Genomic DNA, 18,701 nt, shown 5'->3' on the forward strand with positions numbered 1-18,701 from the left:
GCAAAACACCCAAGTGCCTATCCTTGTGTATTGTTAGGTGGTATGCTTGCACTAGGGTGAGGGTGAGTGTGAGGGTTGGCTAGTGAGATGAGGATGTGATAATGTAGATAGATGGGTGGAGGTGCAAGGTAAGTTGGTGTGAGTAAGTATGTGTAGGAGTAGGGCAGGGAAAGCAGAGTGATGGGGATGTGATGAATGGCACAGCAGGATGAGGTTGAGTGTGGCTTTGCAGAAACGTTTCTTGATCATCTGAGATCATTGAAAGGTTTAACGCCACTGCAGCCAGGTCCTCTCACAATATCCATGCTGTGCCCTCCTGTGCAACCAGGCTGCATTGATTTCCTCGGGAGGTCTCTTCTGTCCATTGGAAGGGAAAAGGACCTCCCTGCGTTCTGTGACTCCCTTCATAAGCCTGGGTGCAGCCCTGCACCTCTGTGCAGTGCTTGTCGGTGTTTGCAGCAGCTCCATGCTGTAGAACACTGACAGTACAAATGTTAAAATAAATTTGCACATGGTCCCTTTAAGATCAAATTACATGATTAGATCCACTTCCTTTTACTTGGCTGGGAACCACGCTGGGCAGGCTTAACAAGTCCAATCAGGGGAAAGCCATGTTGGAGGCCGGGATGGAGACAGCAGTGGGCTCTGGACCCGCCACCAACGTCTCCCACCTCGGTAAGCCAAATCGCGGCCTCTGACTGTGGGCTTGTATTCAGAAACTGACAGTTCTGGGTGTGTTTATAAAAGAGATACTTTAAAAAATATTGTTATTAAGTACATGGAGTTGCTTCATGGTAGATTAGACTGTTAAAGTAGCCTCAAACAAAAATCTAGTGACTGTCTCATAAGGACTATTAGCTATTTCACACTAACCAAGATAAAACAATTATAATTGCACAGTTACACTTTAAATAAAAGGTCACTGAAACTAAAAGAGATTTATATCCTGCATATTTTAACAGCTTGTATTTTTGCATCTAGTTACACATGAAATCTATTAAAAATATTAAATCTTAAAATTAAAAAAAACTAGTGCATTATTTTAATTGTATATAAATGGAATGAAAATCCTTTTTAATGTAACTTTTTTAATATCTTAGATTTAAGAAATTGTGAGAAACAGTTGGCTTTCTTTTCTTGCAGATTTGCTTTGTCTGCCATGGACATGGAGCAGAGGGACTATGACTCACGAACAGCACTGCATGTAGCAGCTGCTGAAGGTAAGAATTAACTTATGGAGATGACTCTTTCATCACAGTAAGGAAAGTACTTGTTTTTTGGTTCAGAATGTAACGGCGACATTTTGATTTGTAGGTCACGTGGAGGTGGTTCGCTTTTTGTTAGAAGCGTGCAAAGTAAATCCGTTTCCTAAAGACAGGTGAGTTGATCATAATCTAACAGTACAGGTATTTAATTTTAAACAGCCTGCTCAATCCCACATAGTCTTCAGAAAAAGTTGAGTAAAAGGGGGAAATTGTGCAAAGGTTGGCCTGCAGATGAGGTCTCACTAATTTGATAATGTCTATTACATAGGATATGCAGCATAGAAACAGGCCATTTGACCCAACCAATCCATGCCGGTTTATGCACCATTTGATTCCGAGGGACTGCCTATGATGGTGATGATGCGCCACTTGAGCCTCCTCCCGTATTTCCTCATCTAACTCTATCAGCATAACCCTCTATTCCTTTCTCCTTTGCGTGCTTATCTAGCCTTCCCTTAAATGCATCTAAACTATTCGTTTCAACCACTCCCTGTGGTAGCGAGTTCCACATTCTCACCACTCGCTGAAGTTTCTTCTGAATTCCCTATTTGATTTCTTGATCACTATCTTGCATTGATGGCTTCTAGTTTTGCTCTTCCCCACAAATGGAAACATTCTCTCTGTGTGTCCACTCTATTAAAACCTCTCATAATTTTGAAGACTTCCATTAGGTCACCCCTCAGCCTTCTCTTTTCAAGAGAAAAGAGGCCCAGTATATTCATCCTTTCCTGATAGGTATAACCTTGCATTTTTGGTATCATCCTTATAAATTTTTTTGTACCCTCTCCAGTGCCTCTATATCTCTTTTATAATATGACGACCAGAACTACACTCAGTACTCCCAAGTGTGGCCTAACCAAGGTTCGATACAAGTTTAGCATAACTTCTCTACTTTTCAATTCTATCTCTCTAGAAATAAACCTTAGTGCTTGGTTTGCTTTTTTATGGCCTTATTGGGGCCAAGTTTCGACCCGAGTTGCTCCTGTATTTTTTGGAGCAACTGGTTTAGAATGGAGTAGCTTAGAAATTACAATTCACGGCATTTAGTTTGCTCCAGTTCTAGTCAGTTAGAACAGTTAGAACAGATTTGTTTTTCAAAAGGGGGCGTGTCTGGCCACTTACGCCCCCTTTTGAAAGTTTAGGCAGTGAAAACTTACTCCAAACTAACTTAGAATGGAGTAAATGTAGATTTTTGTACGCTCAGAAAAACCTTGTCTACACTTAGAAAATCAGACGTAGGTTACAAATTAGGCGTGGGGAGGGGGGGGGGTGTTTAAAGGGAAGTTTACAAACATTAAACACTTCAGTTTTACAAATAAAGAGCCATCATCAATAATAAATGATAAATACATCAATAAATCAATCAATAAATCAATCAAAAAAAAATTAATAAAAAATAAAAAAAAATAAAAAAATCAATAAATAAAACATTTTCTACTTACCGACTGCAGCACCGGTTGCCCTCCAACAGCGTGCTGGGACGGCCCCCCCAGTGTGTTTCTGGAGGGAGGGGGGAAGGAGAGAGGAGGGAGGGAGGGAGAGAGGAGGGAGGGAGGGAGGGAGGGAGAGAGGAGGAAGGGAGAGGGGGGGGAAGGAGGCAGGCAGGGAGAAGGAGGCTGAACGAGCCAGGCCCAAGACTTCGGGCTGGATTTACAGGTAGGTGGCATCAGGTCCCGGGTCTGGCGGGGGTGAGGGCGGGGGGAGGAGTCGCAGAGGTCCGGGGTGGGGGGGGGGGGGGGAAAGTCGCAGAGGTCGGGCGGGGGAGGAGGAGTCGCGGAGGTCTGGGCGGTGGGGTGGGGGGGGGAGAGTAGCGGAGGTCTGGGCGGTGGAGGGAGAGGGGGGGGGGAGTTGCAGAGGTGTGGGGGGTGGGGGGAGTTGCAGAGGTGTGGGCGGTGGGGGGGGGGAGAGTTGCAGAGGTGTGGGGGGGGAGTTGCAGAGGTCTGGGCGGTGGGGGGGGGGGGGGGGAGTTGCGGAGGTCTGGGCGGTGGGGTGGGGGGGAGTTGCAGAGGTCTGGGCGGTGGGGTGGGGGGGAGTTGCAGAGGTCTGGGCGGTGGGGTGGGGGGGAGTTGCAGAGGTCTGGGCGGTGGGGGGGGGGGAGTTGCGGAGGTCTGGGCGGTGGGGGGGGGGGGAGTTGCGGAGGTCTGGGCGGTGGGGGGGGGAGTTGCGGAGGTCTGGGCGGTGGGGGGGGGAGTTGCGGAGGTCTGGGCGGTGGGGGGGGGAGTTGTGGGGGGGGGGAGTTGCGGAGGTCTGGGCGGTGGGGGGCGGAGTTGCGGAGGTCTGGGCGGTGGGGGGGGGGAGTTGCGGAGGTCTGGGCGATGGGGGGGAGAGTTGCGGAGGTCTGGGCGGTGGGGGGGGTGAGTTGCGGAGGTCTGGGCGGTGGGGGGGGAGTTGCGGAGGTCTGGGGGGGGGGAGTTGCGGAGGTCTGGGGGGGGGGGGAGTTGCGGAGGTCTGGGGGGGGGAGTTACGGAGGTCTGGGGGGGGGGGAGTTGCGGAGGTCTGGGGGGGGGGAGTTGCGGAGGTCTGGGGGGGGGGAGTTGCGGAGGTCTGGGGGGGGGGGGGTTGCGGAGGTCTGGGGGGGGGGAGTTGCGGAGGTCTGGGAGGGGGGGGAGTTGCGGAGGTCTGGGCGGTGGGGCTGGGGGAAAGTTGCGGAGGTCTGGGCGGTGGGGGGGGTCGGAGAGTTGCGGAGGTCGGGGCGGGGTGGGGGAGTTGCGGAGGTGTGGGGGAGGGGGAGAGTTGCGGAGGTCTGGGCGGTGGGGGGGGGAGTTGCGGAGGTCTGGGCGGTGGGGGGGAGAGTTGCGGAGGTCTGGGCGGTGGGGGGGGGAGTTGCGGAGGTCTGGGCGGTGGGGGGGGAGTTGCGGAGGTCTGGGGGGGGGAGTTGCGGAGGTCTGGGGGGGGGGGGAGTTGCGGAGGTCTGGGGGGGGGGGGAGTTGCGGAGGTCTGGGAGGGGGGGGAGTTGCGGAGGTCTGGGCGGTGGGGCGGGGGGAAGTTGCGGAGGTCTGGGCGGTGGGGGGGGTCGGAGAGTTGCGGAGGTCTGGGCGGGGTGGGGGAGTTGCGGAGGTGTGGGGGAGGGGGAGAGTTGCGGAGGTCTGGGCGGTGGGGGGGGGAGTTGCGGAGGTCTGGGCGGTGGAGGGGGGAGTTGCGGAGGTCTGGGCGGTGGGGGGGAGGGGAGTTGCGGAGGTCTGGGCGGTGGGGGGGGAGGGGAGTTGCGGAGGTCTGGGCGGTGGGGGGGAGGGGAGTTGCGGAGGTCTGGGCGGTGCCGGGGGGGGAGTTGCGGAGGTGTGGGGGGGAGTTGCGAAGGTCTGGGCGGTGGGGGGGGAGTTGCGGAGGTCTCGGGGGGGGGGGGGGGGGGGGGGGGGGGAGTTGCGGAGGTCTGTGCGGTGGGGGGGAGGGGAGTTGCGGAGTCTGGGCGGTGGGGGGGAGGGGAGTTGCGGAGTCTGGGCGGTGGGGGGGGGAGTTGCGGAGGTCGGGGCAGTGGGGGGGGGGGGAGTTGCGGAGTCTGGGCGGTGGGGGGGGGGGAGTTGCGGAGGTCTGGGCGGTGGGGGGGGGAGTTGCGGAGGTCTGGGCGGTGGAGGGGGGAGTTGCGGAGGTCTGGGCGGTGGGGGGGAGGGGAGTTGCGGAGGTCTGGGCGGTGGGGGGGGAGGGGAGTTGCGGAGGTCTGGGCGGTGGGGGGGAGGGGAGTTGCGGAGGTCTGGGCGGTGCGGGGGGGGGAGTTGCGGAGGTGTGGGGGGGAGTTGCGGAGGTCTGTGGGGGGGGGAGTCGCGGAGGTCTGTGGGGGGGTGGAGTCGCGGAGGTCTATGCGGGGGGGGAGTCGCGGAGGTCTGGACGGTGGGGGGGGAGTCGCGGAGGTCTGAGCGGTGGGGGGGGGGGAGTTGCGGAGGTCTGGGCGGTGGGGGGGAGGGGAGTTGCGGAGGTGTGGGGGGGGAGTCGCGGAGGTCTGTGGGGGGGGGGAGTCGCGGAGGTCTGTGGGGGGGGGGAGTCGCGGAGGTCTGTGGGGGGGGGGAGTCGCGGAGGTCTGTGGGGGGGGGGAGTCGCGGAGGTCTGTGCGGGGGGGGGAGTCGCGGAGGTCTGGACGGTGGGGGGGGAGTCGCGGAGGTCTGGGCGGTGGGGGGGGGGAGTCGCGGAGGTCTGGGCGGTGGGGGGGGGAGTCGCGGAGGTCTGGGCGGTGGGGGGGGGGGAGTCGCGGAGGTCTGGGCGGTGGGGGGGGGGAGTCGCGGAGGTCTGGGCGGTGGGGGGGGGGAGTCGCGGAGGTCTGGGCGGTGGGGGGGGGGGAGTCGCGGAGGTCTGGGCGGTGGGGGGGGGGGAGTCGCGGAGGTCTGGGCGGTGGGGGGGGGGGAGTCGCGGAGGTCTGGGCGGTGGGGGGGGGGGAGTCGTGGAGGTCTGGGCGGTGGGGGGGGGGGAGTCGCGGAGGTCTGGGCGGTGGGGGGGGGGGAGTCGCGGAGGTCTGGGCGGTGGGGGGGGGGGAGTCGCGGAGGTCTGGGCGGTGGGTGGGGGGGAGTCGCGGAGGTCTGGGCGGTGGGGGGGGGGGGAGTCGCGGAGGTCTGGGCGGTGGGGGGGGGGAGTCGCGGAGGTCTGGGCGGTGGGGGGGGGGAGTCGCGGAGGTCTGGGCGGTGGGGGGGGGGAGTCGCGGAGGTCTGGGCGGTGGGGGGGGGGGGAGTCGCGGAGGTCTGGGCGGTGGGGGGGGGGGGAGTCGCGGAGGTCTGGGCGGTGGGGGGGGGGGAGTCGCGGAGGTCTGGGCGGTGGGGGGGGGAGTCGCGGAGGTCTGGGCGGTCGGGGGGGGGGGGGAGTCGCGGCGGAGGGAGTTGCGGACGTCTGGGCGGTGGGGAGTTGCGGACGTCTGGGCGGTGGGGGCGGGGGGGAGTCGCGGAGGTCCGGGGTGGGGGGGGGAGAGTCGCAGGGGTTGGGGGGGGGGTGGAGTCGCAGAGGTCCGGAAGTGGGGGGGGGGGGGGAAAGTCGCAGAGGTCCGGAAGTGGGGGGGGGGGAAAGTCGCAGAGGTCGGGCTGGGGAGGAGTAGTCGCGGAGGTCTGGGCGGTGGGGTGGGGGGGGAGAGTAGCGGAGGTCTGGGCGGTGGGGGGGGGGGGGAGTTGCAGAGATGTGGGTGGTGGGGGGAGTTGCAGAGGTGTGGGTGGTGGGGGGAGTTGCAGAGGTCTGGCGGGGGGGGGGGAGTTGCAGAGGTCTGGGCGGTGGGGGGGGGGGGGGGGAGTTGCGGAGGTCTGGGCGGTGCGGGGGGGGGGCGAGTTGCGGAGGTCTGGGCGGTGGGGGGGGAGTTGCGGAGGTCTGGGCGGTGGGGGGGGGAGTTGCGGAGGTCTGGGCGGTGTGGGGGGGAGTTGCGGAGGTCTGGGCGGTGGGGGAAGGGGTTGCGGAGGTCTGGGCGGTGGGGGGGGGGGAGTTGCGGAGGTCTGGGGGGGGGGGGAGTTGCGGAGGTCTGGGGGGGGGGGGAGTTGCGGAGGTCTGGGGCGGGGGGGAGTTACGGAGGTCTGGGCGGTGGGGGGGGGGGGAAGTTGCGGAGGTCTGGGCGCTGGGGGGGTTGGGGGAGTTATGGAGGTCTGGGCGGTGGGGGGGGGGGCGGGGAGTTGCGGAGGTGTGGGGGGGGAGTTGCGGAGGTGTAGGGGGGGGGGGAGAGTTGCGGAGGTCTGGGCGGTGGGGGGGGGAGTTGCGGAGGTCTGGGCGGTGGGGGGGGGAGTTGCGGAGGTCTGGGCGGTGGGGGGAGGGGAGTTGCGGAGGTCTGGGCGGTGGGGGGGAGGGGAGTTGCGGAGGTCTGGGCGGTGGGGGGGGGGGGAGTTGCGGAGGTGTGGGGGGGGGAGTTGCGGAGGTCTGGGCGGTGGGGGGGGGAGTCGCGGAGGTCTGTGGCGGGGGGGTGTCGCGGAGGTCTGTGGGGGGGGGGAGTCGCGGAGGTCTGTGGGGGGGGGGAGTCGCGGAGGTCTGTGGGGGGGGGGGAGTCACGGAGTCTGTGGGGGGGGGGAGTCACGGAGGTCTGTGGGGGGGGGGAGTCGCGGAGGTCTGTGGGGGGGGGGAGTCGCGGAGGTCTGTGGGGGGGGGGAGTCTCGGAGGTCTGTGGGGGGGGGGAGTCTCGGAGGTCTGTGGGGGGGGGGGTCTCGGAGGTCTGTGGGGGGGGGGGTCTCGGAGGTCTGTGGGGGGGGGGAGTCGCGGAGGTCTGTGGGGGGGGGGGAGTCGCGGAGGTCTGTGGGGGGGGGGGAGTCGCGGAGGTCTGTGGGGGGGGAGTCGCGGAGGTGTGGGGGGGGGGGAGTCGCGGAGGTGTGGGGGGGGGGAGGGGGGGGAGTCGCGGAGGTCTGGACGGTGGGGAGGGGGGGGGAGTCGCGGAGGTCTGGACGGTGGGGAGGGGGGAGTAGTCGCGGAGGTCTGGACGGTGGGGAGGGGGGAGGAGGTGTGTGGTGTGGGGGGGGGAGGAGGTGTGTGGTGTGGGGGGGGGAGGAGGTGTGTGGTGTGGGGGGGGGAGGAGGTGTGTGGTGGGGGGGGGAGGAGGCGCAAAGGTCGGGGTGGAGGGGGGAGGAGGCGTGGGGGGAGGCGCGGAGATCGAGGGAGGGAGGGGGGAGTCGCGGAGGTCGAGGGAGGGAGGGCGGAGGTCGGGGGTGGGGGGAGGCACACAGGTCCAGGGGGAGGAGAGGAGAGGGGAGGTCCGGGGCGGGGGAGGCTCGGGGGGAGGAGGAGGTGGGGGGAGGGTAGGGAGGAAGTGGGGGGGGGAGAGAGGAGGAGGTGCAGGGGAGAGAGTGGGTCACCGGGGCGCCGAGGGAGAACGGAGGTCGGGTCGGATCGGGTGCAGGGGTCCGGTCTGGTGAGAGGGAGTCAAGTCGGGTCGGGTTCGTTCGGGAGGGAGCTGGGCATGGGACGTGAGCCTTATCCACGCAGCCCCAGTGAGGCCATTCGGCCAGGGCTAGGGGCTGCGTGCTTCGGGCCCCTCCCACAGTTTTGGGCGCCTGGAGCTACTGCACATGCGCGCCCACCTGCAGAGGTCCCGGCACTGTTTTCAGCGCAGGGACCTGGCTCCGTCCCTCACAGCTCTTGCTGCACCGCACCCAGCTCCAGAGGACCTGCAGCGACCCGGAGAATAGGTGAGTTTTTTTTAGGCGCACTTTGTGGCGCGAAAAACGGGCGTCCAGGTCCGGGCTGCGCCGTTTTAGGCGTGGCCCAAAACTTGGGCCCATTAACTTGCGTCGCTACATTTAGTGCTTATGTATTTGTACTCCAAGATCCCTTTGCTCCTATCCCATTTTGATTCTTATTTTCCAAGAAATATGCAACTTCCTTATTTCAATTGCCAAAATGTAATACCTCACATTTATCTGTTGAAATTCATTTGCCAATTATATGCCTATTGTACAAGTTTATTAATGTCGTCTTGTAACTTGTGGCAGCCCTCCTCAGTATTGACTTACCCCATCCCCCAATTTGGTGTCATCTGCAAATTTTGAAAATTGTGTTTTTGATTGCAAAGTCTAAATCCTCAATATAAATTGTAAACAACATGGTCCCACTGAACAACACTAATCCTTGTGGGACCCCACTTTCCACTTTCTGCCACTCTGAATACCTTTTACCCCTACTCTCTGCTTTCTGTTTTGAAGCCAGCTAGTTATCCATTCTGTTACTTGTCCCCTGACTCCGCATTCTCTGACCTTATTCATAAGTCTATTATGTGGTACCTTATCAAACACCTTTCGGAAATCTAGATAAATTACATCTACTACATTACCCTTGTCTACTTTCTCTATTACCTCTTCAAAGAATTCAATGAGATTAGTCAAGCAAGACTTTCCCTTTTGAAATCCATGTTGACTATTCATTATATTATTAGAAACATAGAAAATAGGTGCAGGCGTAGGCAATTGGGCCCTTCGAGCCTGCACCGCCATTTGATAAGTTCATGACTGAACATGCAACTTCAGTACCCCATTCCTGCTTTCACGCCATACCCCTTGATCCCCCTAGTAGTAAGGACTACATCTAACTTCTTTTTGAATATATTTAGTGAATTGGCCTCAACAACTTTCTGTAGTAGAGAATTCCACAGGTTCACCACTCTCTGGGTGAAGAAGTTTCTCCTCATCTCGGTCCTAAATGGCTTACCCCTTATCCTTAGACTGTGACCCCTGGTTCTGGACTTCCCCAACATTGGGAACATTCTTCCTGCATCTAACCTGTCTAAACCCGTCAGAATTTTATGTTTCTATGAGATCCCCTCTCATTCTTCTGAACTCCAGTGAATACAAGCCCAGTTGATCCAGTCTTTCTTGATATGTCAGTCCCGTCATCCCGGGAATCAGTCTGGTGAACCTTCGCTGCACTCCCTCAATAGCAAGAATATCCTTCCTCAAGTTAGGAGACCAAAACTGTACACACTACTCCAGGTGTGGCCTCACCAAGGCCCTGTACAACTGTAGTTGCTCCTGTACTCAAATCCCCTCGCTATGAAGGCCAACATACCATTTGCTTTCTTAACCGCCTGCTGTACCTGCATGCCAACCTTCAATGACTGATGTACCATGACACCCAGGTGGTTTCTAAATGTTCTATTTTCTCCTTTAGTCGGGATTCCATTAGTTTTTCTACCACCGATGTTGAGCTGATTGGTCTATAGTTCCCTGGACATGGTCTATCTCTGTTAAATATAGGTATTACGTAGTTATCTGCCAGTCCTCTGACACTACACCTTTTTCTAACGAATTATTAAACATGTGTAATAATGCCTCTGCTATCTCTTCACTAGATTCTTTTAAAATGTGTGGATGTAATCCGTCCGAATCAGAGGTTTTATTCTGAGTTTGATTCGTTTATTTAATATTTTTCCTCTTTTTATTTTAAATGCGGTTATATCATTTCTGATGTCATGTCCACCTGCTCTGTCTCCCTGATAAATACTAAAGCAAAGTAATTATTTAAGATTTCTGCCATTTCGCTATCGCTGCCTGTGATTTTATCCTGACTATTTCCATCCCAACTTTTCTTTTTTTATTAATGTGCTTGTAGAATATGTATTTTTGTTTTATGTTCCATGATAATTTAATTTCATACTTCCTTTACCTTCCTAATTGTTTTTTTCACTTCTCTCCTAATCTCTTCATATTCTCCCTTGCTGTCCATGTACTTAGTGTATGCCTCTTTCCTTACCCTCTATTTTTCCCTTATGTCTTTATTCATCCATGGTGTCTCATTAGTGTTTAGCTTGCTCTTGTTTTTTAGCGGAATATATTTTTCCTGGACTCTGCTAAGCATCATTTTAAATGTTCAAATAACTATTAGGTGGTCTGTAGACTACCCCAATTAGTGTAATTAATCCTTTATTATCTTTTATCTCTATCCACGTGGTTGTATTTCTGTCTAACTGATAGCAGCGTCACTTTTTTCTACTGCCATTATGTTATCTCTAATAAGTACAGCTACTCCACCTCCTTTTTTGCCTCTTTTCTAAATATGTTGTATCCTGTAATGTTTAATTCCCAGTCCTTTTGCCATATCTCAGTAATCCCTACTAAATCTGGTTCCTCGCAACGTATTATTACCCCCAGATCCCCTGTTTTATTATGGACACTCCGTGAATTGCTGTACAGACAGTTCAACTCATTTTTAATAGCAGCTCCTCTCACTTTATTTTTAACCATCTATTTACACACCTGTTCTATAATTCTATTGATTCCCTGGCTATCTATGTCCTCCCTTAGTTTAGTTATTCCTATGCTCATCTTTCTTGTTTCATTTATATTTAGGCTGATTTAATTTATTGTAGATCCCTTGTTATGAATGCTTCAAAATTTCATAGAACCATAGAAATTTACAGCACGGAAGGGGGCCATTTCGGCCCATCATGTCCGCGCCGGCCGACCATGAGCTATCCAGCCTAAACCCACTTTCCAGCTCTTGGTCCATAGCCCTGTAGATTACGGCACTTTAAGTGCACATCCAAGTATCTTTTAAATGTGGTGAGGGCTTCTGCCTCTACCATCCTTACAGGCAATAAGTTCCAGACCCCCACCACCCTCTGGATAAAGAAATTTCCCCTCATATCTCCTCTAAACCTCTTCCCAATTACTTTAAATCTATGCCCCCTGGTTGTTGACCCCTCTGCCAAGGGAAACAGGTCCTTCCTATCCACTCTATCCAGGCCCCTCATAATTTTATACACCTCAATCAGGTCTCCCCTTAGCCGCCTCCTGTTCCAAAGAAAACCGATTCAGCATCTCCAATCTTTCCTCATAGTCAAAATTATCCAGTCCAGACAACATTCTTGTAAATCTCCTCTGCACCCCTTCCAGTGCAATCACATCTTTCCTGTAATGTGGTGATCAGAACTACACAGTACTCCAGCTGGGGCCTAACCAGTGTTTTATACAGTTCAAGTATATCCTCCTTGCTCTTGTATTCCATGTCTCGACTTAGAAAGGCAAGTATTCCATATGTCTTCTTAGCCACCTTATCTACCTGGCCTGCTACAGGATTTATCCACTTTCAAAGCTGCTAAGCCGCTTAATACTTCCCCTCTCACTATGCTTCTCTTGTCTAATATTTCACATTCCTCCTCCTCATTGCAAAGTCTGCATCTTTTGTTTAAACCGATGCAAAGTATTCATTAAAAATCCTACACACATCTTTGCCCAACTTTAATTTTGTTCTGAATTACCAAAACCAAACTGAAGTTTGGGTGATGTTTGTAAAATAGTGTTGTATTTTTGGCAAGTAATTACTCTGGTGATTTAGACTTGGAACTTTTTGATGTAGTCCAAGAAAATAACGGGCCTGGGCAAAATAAAAATGATTGTCAGGGTTCAGTTTGAGGCCTAAGGCCTCACTCTGGAGTTTGATATAATGCACTATGAGTTCTATGTGCGTTATATAAAAGGCAGGACAATCTTAGCACAACTTAGGAATTTTACGGTTCTGTATGGTGTCCAATCGTGTCTCTAATAGGCCCCACTCTTTCTCTAGTTATCCTCTTGCTCTTAATGCATTTATAAAACATCTTTGGGTTTCCCCTGATTTTACTGGCCAACATTTTTTCATGCTCTCTCTTTGCTTTCCTGATATCTTTTTTAATTGCCTCCCTGCACTTCTTATACTTCTCGAGTTTCTGCAGTGTTGAGTTCCCAGTATCTATCATCAGTTTCCTTTTTTTCTTTAGCTTACCCTGTATGTCCCTGTATTTCCTCTCACCTGACTCCTCTCCCTCCTATCCGCTTTTTTAAAAGTTTAAAGCCATAACTACATCCCTAGTTATTCGACTCACCAGGACACTGGTCCCAGCCCGGTTTAAGTGGAGCCAGTCCCAAGAAACAGCTCCTTCTTTCCCTCTATGATGAAATACTAGTAGCAATGATATCTGCATTAATTCTAGAGCTAAATTATGTGTATTTGCTATAATTGAAATATATATTTTCTTCAATTGTAAGAACAGAAGAAAACTAACTATTTACTGAATGTTTGTAAAACTTTCTTTTAAATGCAACATGGAGCAAAGAACCTGATTGTTCTAAAAATCACTATCATTGAGATATGCAGCTCAACACTAAATGTTGTAAAAGGTGAAGGAAGATGATAAATGCTTTTTAATTCTCAAAAGTAGACTTTTGGGAAGGGGTTTTGAGGATGACCTTGTTGGGCATAAATCAGGAAATACTGAGTGATTTCCTATGAGTAATTTGTTCTTTCAGATGTTCACCTGGAATGTATTGTTTAATTGATTCTGTAATTGTTGTTCTTTTAATGATTTTAGGTGGGGCAACACACCAGTAGATGAAGCAATTCACTTTGGTCACCATGATATTGTAACAATCCTTCAGGATTACCAGAACCACTATATGCCCACAGAGGACTCAAACAATGGAAAAGAGAAACACTCCAAGGAAAACTTGGACAGCATGGTATAGTTCTTTGCCCAACTTTAATTTTGTTCTGAATTACCAAAACCAAACTGAAGTTTGGGTGATGTTTGTAAAATAGTGTTGTATTTTTGGCAAGTAATTACTCTGGTGTTTTAGACTTGGAACTTTTTGATGTAGTCCAAGAAAATAATGGGCCTGGGCAAAATAAAAATGATTGTCAGGGTTCAATTTGAGGTCTAAGGCCTCACTCTGGAGTTTGATATAATGCACTATGAGTTCTATGTGCATTATATAAAAGGCAGGACAATCTTAGCACAACTTAGGAATTTTAGGGTTCCGTATGGCTTCCAATCGATATAAAATTGCCATGGAGTCCTGAATGATATGAATGGTGGAAATCGATTTAAATCAGTCAGGTACCTGGCCCATAAACATTGGAAAATGTCCAGCTTTAGAAAACGTATAAGGAAATTATAGCTATTGTGGTCTGTAATTAACCTGTTGGAAACATTCCTGTAAAATGTGAATGAATATTATCGTGTCCAGTATTAGAATTTTGTCAATGTTTTACAAATAGAGACTATTTTACCTGCCCCTTTGAACAGCCTACTGTTCCAATTGTGTAAAATTGTAGCAATGAATTTACAAGTAAAGGTTCATATTTGTTTACCAGTATCTGCTAAAACAGGTCCAATATTAGTATCATGACTGAAAACTATAAGTACAGACTCGAGGTAAGGGTTACCTAAATGTTAGCCTAATGTTGCCTGTGGTATACCGATTATAGCTTTGACATTTCTCATTTATTATATTTTTATTAACTTTTTAAAATTAACATTTAAAAAAAAATATATTGTTTCATTCAGGACTGTGCTTTATGTTTTACTAATTATTTTTCCTACCTCTTATTAAGGTCAACTAAACAGAAGAGTCTTCATGTTTCATTACTGTAAATGTTTGTAAGTAAATGTCTCAAAGGAATGCAAATGATTCAGACAAAAACATTGTATCATTGATCAGGTTCACACAATACTTTTTCAGAGATATGAACACTTTCATGGTTTTGTCTAAATTATTAGCAAGTTTAGAATAGATATTATTGGAAAACCACTAACTGTTTGACAGATACATCGATAGTTATTAGTAGGCACCTATTAGCAGATTTGTAATCAAAATCTTGTTGTTTATTTTTAATTTGAGTTTTGGTTGAAGCCATTTTAATTTAAGGGATGATTTAAGTCAGTGGCATTTTTGAATATTTTTAATAAGTAATGAAACAATTTAAGATTTAGATTTTGTCCTATGTTGGAGTTGGTTCAGTAGCTTGTAATTTATTTAAAAACTTAATAGACTGAAAAAGATTACTGTACCTCAGAATCAAAAGCGGTTAAAATGTACAGAAACACAGTCCCTCAGTATGACCGTTTTCAGGAAGAGCAAATTGGGTTGCTATTTGTAATGATTAGGGTTTGAATACTGTATGCAGTTTAATTCATCACGTAATGTTAATTGTTCTGCAATTTGAAAGCACAATGTTACGCGGGACTGCGTGTTATACTCCTCTACATGTGATAAAGGTGTAAGCTAAGTTGTTCAGTTCAGCACATGGTAATGATTTTGTGAAACTGTAGTTAGCTATTCTATGTTTTCCGTGAAAGTCTCTATTATACAGTACTTTAAAACATAAAGCACAGAACGGGAAAAAGCACTTTTAGCCCACTAAGCCTGCTTCTTCCAGACTGCGTACAGTACGCCTGATCATGGACTCCACCCGTCCATTTCATCTTCTAAAGCAACACCCTGACCCCTAAAGATAACTGAGCAAAACTAGAATGTTTTCCTCCTTTTTTCCATTAGGAAACTTGGCCTGATTTTTCTTCTATTGAGTAACCTTGATGAAGGGTGTGGCTCGTAATGCAAGATGCCAATAGTGCTGTAGAACCGTGTATTTGAACATTAAAATTTCCTAAATGAAAATACATTTGGCTTCCAAATATTCTGGAATATTCCAGAGTTACTGACCCTTTTGCATTGTTAAAAGTCTAAAAAAGCTTTCTGGTGCCGTGTTTTGCATGTATCATTTGTATTCCTGTAGGATGCCAGTTTAATACTAGCATTTGATGCAAAGTGTGTGTGCTAAAAGACATGAACTGCCGAAGCTTACTTGATGCACTTGTCTGTGTATATGCATGCTTAGAGATCTTATCAGAAAGATTCTAGCATTTCAGCATATTTTTGTTGGTTTGAATTTGTTTTAAAATATACACTTCTATCCCTTGCTGTAGTTGCAGTGGTGGAGTTGCTGCCCTGCAGTAATTATCTTTTCAATTGTACATGTCACTGGTATAGCTGTCAAAACAGCCTGCTCATTCTTTAGTTTTGCTCAGTGTGGGGCAGGACTGGCCTCTGCTTATATTTAAACCAGTGTGCAGTCTGTGGCTGTAAATTGTGTTTTTGAATATTGTAAAATGCATGCCTTTCCAGGCATGTCAGATTGATGGTGTTGAATGTACTTGCTACCAGCAATCTATTTTTCAGTGTATTGCTCCATATTTCCAATCTAAATTGTTACTTTTGAATTGTTGCTGGCAATGCAAGGTATTTATCTAAAAGAGAGCAAATCGGGTGTGTTAACTACACAATAAATAAGATTCAGAAAAAGTTTTGCATTCCTTATTTTTTCAAGTATATAAAATGTAGTGGTCATTGACAAATCAAGCTCGAACTGCCAAGCTAATGAAAAGAAGTATTTTCAGAAAGGACACATTTTTCCATAGTCATTTGTTTGCCAGTTATTGCTAATGGCCTTCCTGGGTAGTGTTACAAGTTACAATTGGAGTGCGTCCTTTAGTAAAACTTTGTGTACAGTTCTGGTCTCCTAACTTGAGGAAGGACATTCTTGCTATTGAGGGAGTGCAGCGAAGGTTCACTAGACTGATTCCCGGACTGGCGGGACTGACATATGAGGAGAGACTGGATCAACTGGGTCTTTATACACTGGAGTTTAGAAGGCTGAGAGGGGATCTCATAGAAACATATAAGATTCTGACGGGGCGGGACAGGTTAGATGCAGGAAGAATGTTCCCGATGTTGGGGAAGTCCAGAACCAGGGGACACAGTCTTAGGATAAGGGATAGGCCATTTAGGACTGAGATGAGGAGAAACTTCTTCACTCAGAGAGTTGTTAACCTGTGGAATTCCCTGCCGCAGAGAGTTGTTGATGCCAGTTCATTGGATATATTCAAGAGGGAGTTAGATGTGGTCCTTACGGCTAAAGGGATCAAGGGGTATGGAGAGAAAGCAGGAAAGGGGTACTGAGGTGAATGATCAGCCATGATCTTATTGAATGGTGGTGCAGGCTCGAAGGGCCGAATGGCCTACTCCTGCACCTATTTTCTATGTTTCTATGTATGTTTCTTGATGGAGATTTTTTTTTAATACACAACTCACATCCTCAGCTTCTCCTCAAACCACTGACACACTCTGCAAGATGGTTCCACAGGTGCCTCTAACATCTTGCACAAGTTTTACATTTGTGAACGTGGACCGTGTCAGCAGCAGCTTCTGCTATGGATAATAATCAAAACTAGGAGTTCTGGCTAATTTTCCTTCCCCCAGTTGGCCACTAAGGTGAATTGAAATGACTGTCCTATAACTCTGGCTGACTTCAACTAATTCACCCGAGTAAAATTGCGCCTGCCACTTTCATGGTCTGCATCCCTTAGCACCACAACAAGAGGTGTATTTACTTACCAAACTAATGAGCCTTTGATTTTCTCATTCCAGATGAATGACAGGATACCTGTGATAACTGTGCAAAAATTTGACCTGGGTTCCTCCATTCCTTGATTGTAAGATTTGAGGTGTGGAGTTGGGGAAATGCTGCAGATCTTGGTCTGTTTTCCAAGGTACAAATGAACCATAATGAACAGTGGATAAAGAGTTAATAAAAAAATCTAATCTTTGTTTTACACCACAGGCTATCCAATAGGATGTAGAGTAAAAGCCATAGCAATGACTATTTTATGACCTTGCTATTCCTTCACTTTTTCCTGCTATGTAATGTTTGTAAGAAAGTGCTAGAATGTTGTCGTATTGTCGTTAAATTTTGAAATAGGAGTTTGTAATTTCTCCATCCTGGTGTGAAATGTTGCACCCATTACAGTGACCCCTCTTTCATTATTGATGGCTGTACATGTTGCCTCTCGTGCTTTGTCTTCTAATCGTGCATGAGGCAAATGAAAAACAAACTTTAGTGACTTGCATTTCATTGTGGTAGAGACTGGTAAAAAAATTCAAACTGTTCAGTTGGTTTCACCATGGATCATCTTTTACTTCTGCAAACAAGATCTTTACTGAGGAGCCTGCTGTTGGCAGCACTGTGAATTCTAAAGTTGAAGTCTTCAGGTGCAGCTGAGCTAAAGAGGTTGTTAATGCACTCGGGCAATACCTTTCTTTCTTCACACTGGGGGCTGGATATGATGAGCGATACTACATCGTGATAGAATTCCATGCATTACAAAACTGATCATCCACTGCATGTGTTCTGAATACTAATATTACAACCCCAGGTGCTGGCAGTACCATGGCAATGTGATCGGCTCGCTCAGCTGCTCCATCTGCTGTAGTGGCACATTACATATATTTGGATTGCTGAAACCTTAGTGGCTGATTTGCCATCTAATGAAGAACTGTTTGGAATTTCAGTAGTTCTTCATGCCACATGTGTCAGCCATGGCTCAGTGGGTAGCACTCTCACCTCTGTGTCAGAAGGTTGTGAAGTAAAACCTAATTTGATTGATTCTGGGAAAATCATGTGCCAAGTATGAAAATGTAATTAGCATTAGACAGCTGGTGCTGAATGTATTCTACCACTATTGTGTCCTTTGAAGGTCAAGAGCTGTGCCCCTGTGCCAGCTTATTATTTCCCCAGCTAAAGGTTCATTGCTTTCTTGCATTTGCTGCTGCTCAGTCTGAGTCTGTCTGTCTGTACGTGTGTGTTGCGTCTGTCTGTACGTGTGTTGTCTGTACGTGTGTTGTATCTGACAGTACGTGTGTGTTGTCTGTCTACATGTGTGTCTGTCTACGTGTGCGTTGCGTCTGTGTTGTGTCTCTACGTGTCTATGCTTGTCTGTGCATGTCGTGTCTGCGTGCATGTCGAGTTTGTGCGTGCGTGTCGAGTTTGTGCGTGTCGTGTCTGTGCGTGCGTGTCGAGTCTGTGCGTGCCGTGTGTCTGGGCGTGCGTGAGACAAGGGAAGGGGGAGGGTTACACTGTGGGTCTGGATGTGTTATATTCACACTGAGGGAAACATAACATTCTGACGGTACTGGACAAGTTCGATGCAGGAAGAATGATCCCGATGTTGGGGATGTTCAGTCTAAGGATAAGGAGAAACATCTTCACTGAGAGAATTGTTAACCTGTGGAATTCCCTACCGCAGAGTTGTTGATGCCAGTTCATTAGGTATATTCAAGCGGAAGTTAGATATGGCCGTTACAGCTAAAGGGATAAAGGGGTATGGAGAGAAAGCAGGAAAGAGGTACTGAGGTGAATGATCAACCATGATCTTATTGAATGGTGGTGCAGGCTCGAAGGGCCGAATGGTCT

At 50.1% G+C, this 18,701-nt stretch overlaps 1 protein-coding gene across 1 annotated transcript in view; it reads left to right on the plus strand.

Moving 5' to 3' along the window:
• glsa (glutaminase a) overlaps positions 1-15,745 on the plus strand; it is a 113,406-nt gene extending 97,661 nt beyond the window's left edge. Inside the window, exons 16-19 of the mRNA XM_070875876.1 lie at positions 1,144-1,220; positions 1,315-1,378; positions 12,985-13,132; positions 14,007-15,745. Coding sequence (XP_070731977.1) covers positions 1,144-1,220; positions 1,315-1,378; positions 12,985-13,132; positions 14,007-14,015 — 298 coding nt within the window. The 3' untranslated portion in view covers positions 14,016-15,745. The remainder of the gene's footprint in view (positions 1-1,143; positions 1,221-1,314; positions 1,379-12,984; positions 13,133-14,006) is intronic.
• Positions 15,746-18,701: the final 2,956 nt, after the last annotated feature.

This window comes from Pristiophorus japonicus, chromosome 3 (assembly GCF_044704955.1).
Source record: "Pristiophorus japonicus isolate sPriJap1 chromosome 3, sPriJap1.hap1, whole genome shotgun sequence".
Classification (NCBI taxonomy): domain Eukaryota; kingdom Metazoa; phylum Chordata; class Chondrichthyes; family Pristiophoridae; genus Pristiophorus; species Pristiophorus japonicus.